The sequence below is a fragment of the Amphimedon queenslandica genome, unplaced genomic scaffold, assembly GCF_000090795.2.
Source record: "Amphimedon queenslandica unplaced genomic scaffold, v1.1 AMPQUscaffold_7782_Cont20270, whole genome shotgun sequence".
Taxonomy (NCBI): domain Eukaryota; kingdom Metazoa; phylum Porifera; class Demospongiae; order Haplosclerida; family Niphatidae; genus Amphimedon; species Amphimedon queenslandica.
The window spans coordinates 1-2,217 of record NW_003551937.1 but is presented as its reverse complement, the minus strand read 5'-3'; the positions used below and the strand labels follow the sequence as shown (position 1 = coordinate 2,217).

Below are 2,217 nucleotides of genomic sequence, written 5' to 3'. Positions count from 1 at the left end.
ATGACCCGTTGAGTTACAAACAGTCCCAATATCATAATAATCATTATGATCATCAGCACATATTCCAAACCAAACATGATTGTAACATAATTCAACCCTTCCTTCCATTTTGCTTGTTCCATTTGATAAGCGTATTTGACCAGTAGCACAATCAGAGTGTTCCACAGCAAAACCTGTGTATTTTAAATGTAATTATTATTATTATTAATATTGTATTTCTACCAGGACAAGCAACTGATACATCAGAGTATACAGTGCAGGATTCCTGTCCTTGTGTACTTGAGGGGCAATCCCATATACTCTCTTCATTACCAGTACAATTAAGATTAACAATGTGAAGGGGAATATTATCATCATGATGAAGTCCTCCCATTGAAATGGACCCTAGGGTATACTTAGCAATCAACATTATAACAAAAATTACAAGAACACATACCTAATGCAGTGTATCCTAAATGTTTACAGACAACTTGAGCATCATTGTCTGTAAAATGATGATAGCATATACTACCCCAAGAACCATCAACACAAACTTCAACACGTCCAACATCTTCAGAATAAGAATTATAAGGTATCAGTCTAACACTACCTTCAGTACAATCTAATCATAATGAATATCAAAATTAAAGAAACACAAACATTGGTCATACTGTGGCATCTAACTGCTGCAGTGTGTCTAGCATCACACCTAGATAGCTTAGTGTAATGTGTTAGACTGCATTGCTTAATACTAGTAGCAGATTGAGAGCAACTCATATCAGCTACCAGCAAAACATCTACACTAGGAGACTCAGCAAGATAAGTCATTCCATTACCTAGTATAATATAATTTAAAAATTGATTTGAACAATGTTGACTACAATTCAACTAACCATTATTGTAGCCAAGCTCTTTACAGATTATGGTAGCATCCACACCATAAGAATAGTAATTTTTCCTATAACAAAATGCACCCCAGACCCTATTAAGACATATTTGAGCTTTTCCTTCATTTTTAGTTGCTTCATCCACCAAGCGAACTGCATAATCAGTACAGTTATCATGTGTTATACCCACACCTAAAACTTTTTATTAAAATAATCCATATTATTTTATTAAAACTTAACCTTGACAAATAAGACCGGCATCTTGATTGCTGTAACAAGATCCAGTAGTTGAGTAGGAACAGTTAAACAGTGTACTTTCATTGCTACTACAATTCACACTGTAAAAATGAAAAGGTAACCAGGTCTCAGTAAAATATGAGGTTTTAGCTATAGCTCCTATAGCAGTGTAAATACAAGAAACAGATTGCAGTAATGTTACCATAAGGAGAGTATCCCAGCTGTCTACATACCACACTGGCATCGTTATTATCCCAACCACTGTCGCAAACAGTGCCCCAAGTTCCATTAATACATACTTCAACTCGACCAAATTCTTTATATCTATCATCACCTTCTAAACGAACAGCCCCTTCAATGCAAGGAGCTATAAAAGAAGAGGATAACAAACAGATAAACAATAAAGAATAACAACAAAAGAAGGTTATACTTACATTCACATTCAACTCCAGCATAGTATGAATAGCTACATGAATAAGTATAATAGCTACAATTCAGGAGAGTGGCTTCACTTCCAGTGCAGCTAAAATATGATGAATGTACAGGACCAAAACCTTTTCCAGCATTAATAGAATCAGCACCTAAAGATTAGTAAAATTATATAGCCAAACCTCTCATTGAGTAACTAACCAATAGAAGTAAATCCTAATTGTCTACATACAACTTGTGCCTCACGAGTATCCCACCCTCTTGGACATATTGATTTCCAAACTCCTCCATAGCATATCTCAACTAAACCAACATACTGGGACTGACCACCTGTTAGTCTAACATGACCAGTAGTGCAGTTGGTAGTAGCATTGAGTGCTGTTAAATATAAAATGGACCATCATAAGAATACTTGTTGCTGATACCTGTACATTGTACACTTGCATCTTCATAGTCAGTACAGCTGTGCTGCTGAACAAGATTATGAGGACAATCAAACACATTTTCTTCAGCTCCATTGCAGTTTAAGTCAATAATGTGAAATGATTTGAGCCCTTCCGTGTATAAGCTACTTCTTGCTTTAGCACCTGTTGTTAATGAAGTATGAATAAGTATATACATTTATAATTCATACAAGTGCAATAAGTATTTCCCTTGCCCAGAAAAACCAACTTGTCTACATACA

General features: G+C 35.3%; 1 protein-coding gene across 1 annotated transcript; it reads right to left on the bottom strand.

Annotated features, from left to right (window-relative positions):
* Window positions 1-21: 21 nt before the first annotated feature.
* On the bottom strand, window positions 22-2,119 carry LOC105315829 (deleted in malignant brain tumors 1 protein-like; the record flags this gene model as incomplete). The annotated part of the gene is made up of 10 exons (XM_011410589.1): window positions 22-173; window positions 223-384; window positions 437-601; window positions 651-815; window positions 873-1,058; window positions 1,107-1,262; window positions 1,306-1,470; window positions 1,538-1,684; window positions 1,734-1,910; window positions 1,958-2,119. Coding segments are annotated over 10 exons (1,637 nt in total), but the record flags the coding sequence as incomplete, so codon positions are not given.
* Window positions 2,120-2,217: the final 98 nt, after the last annotated feature.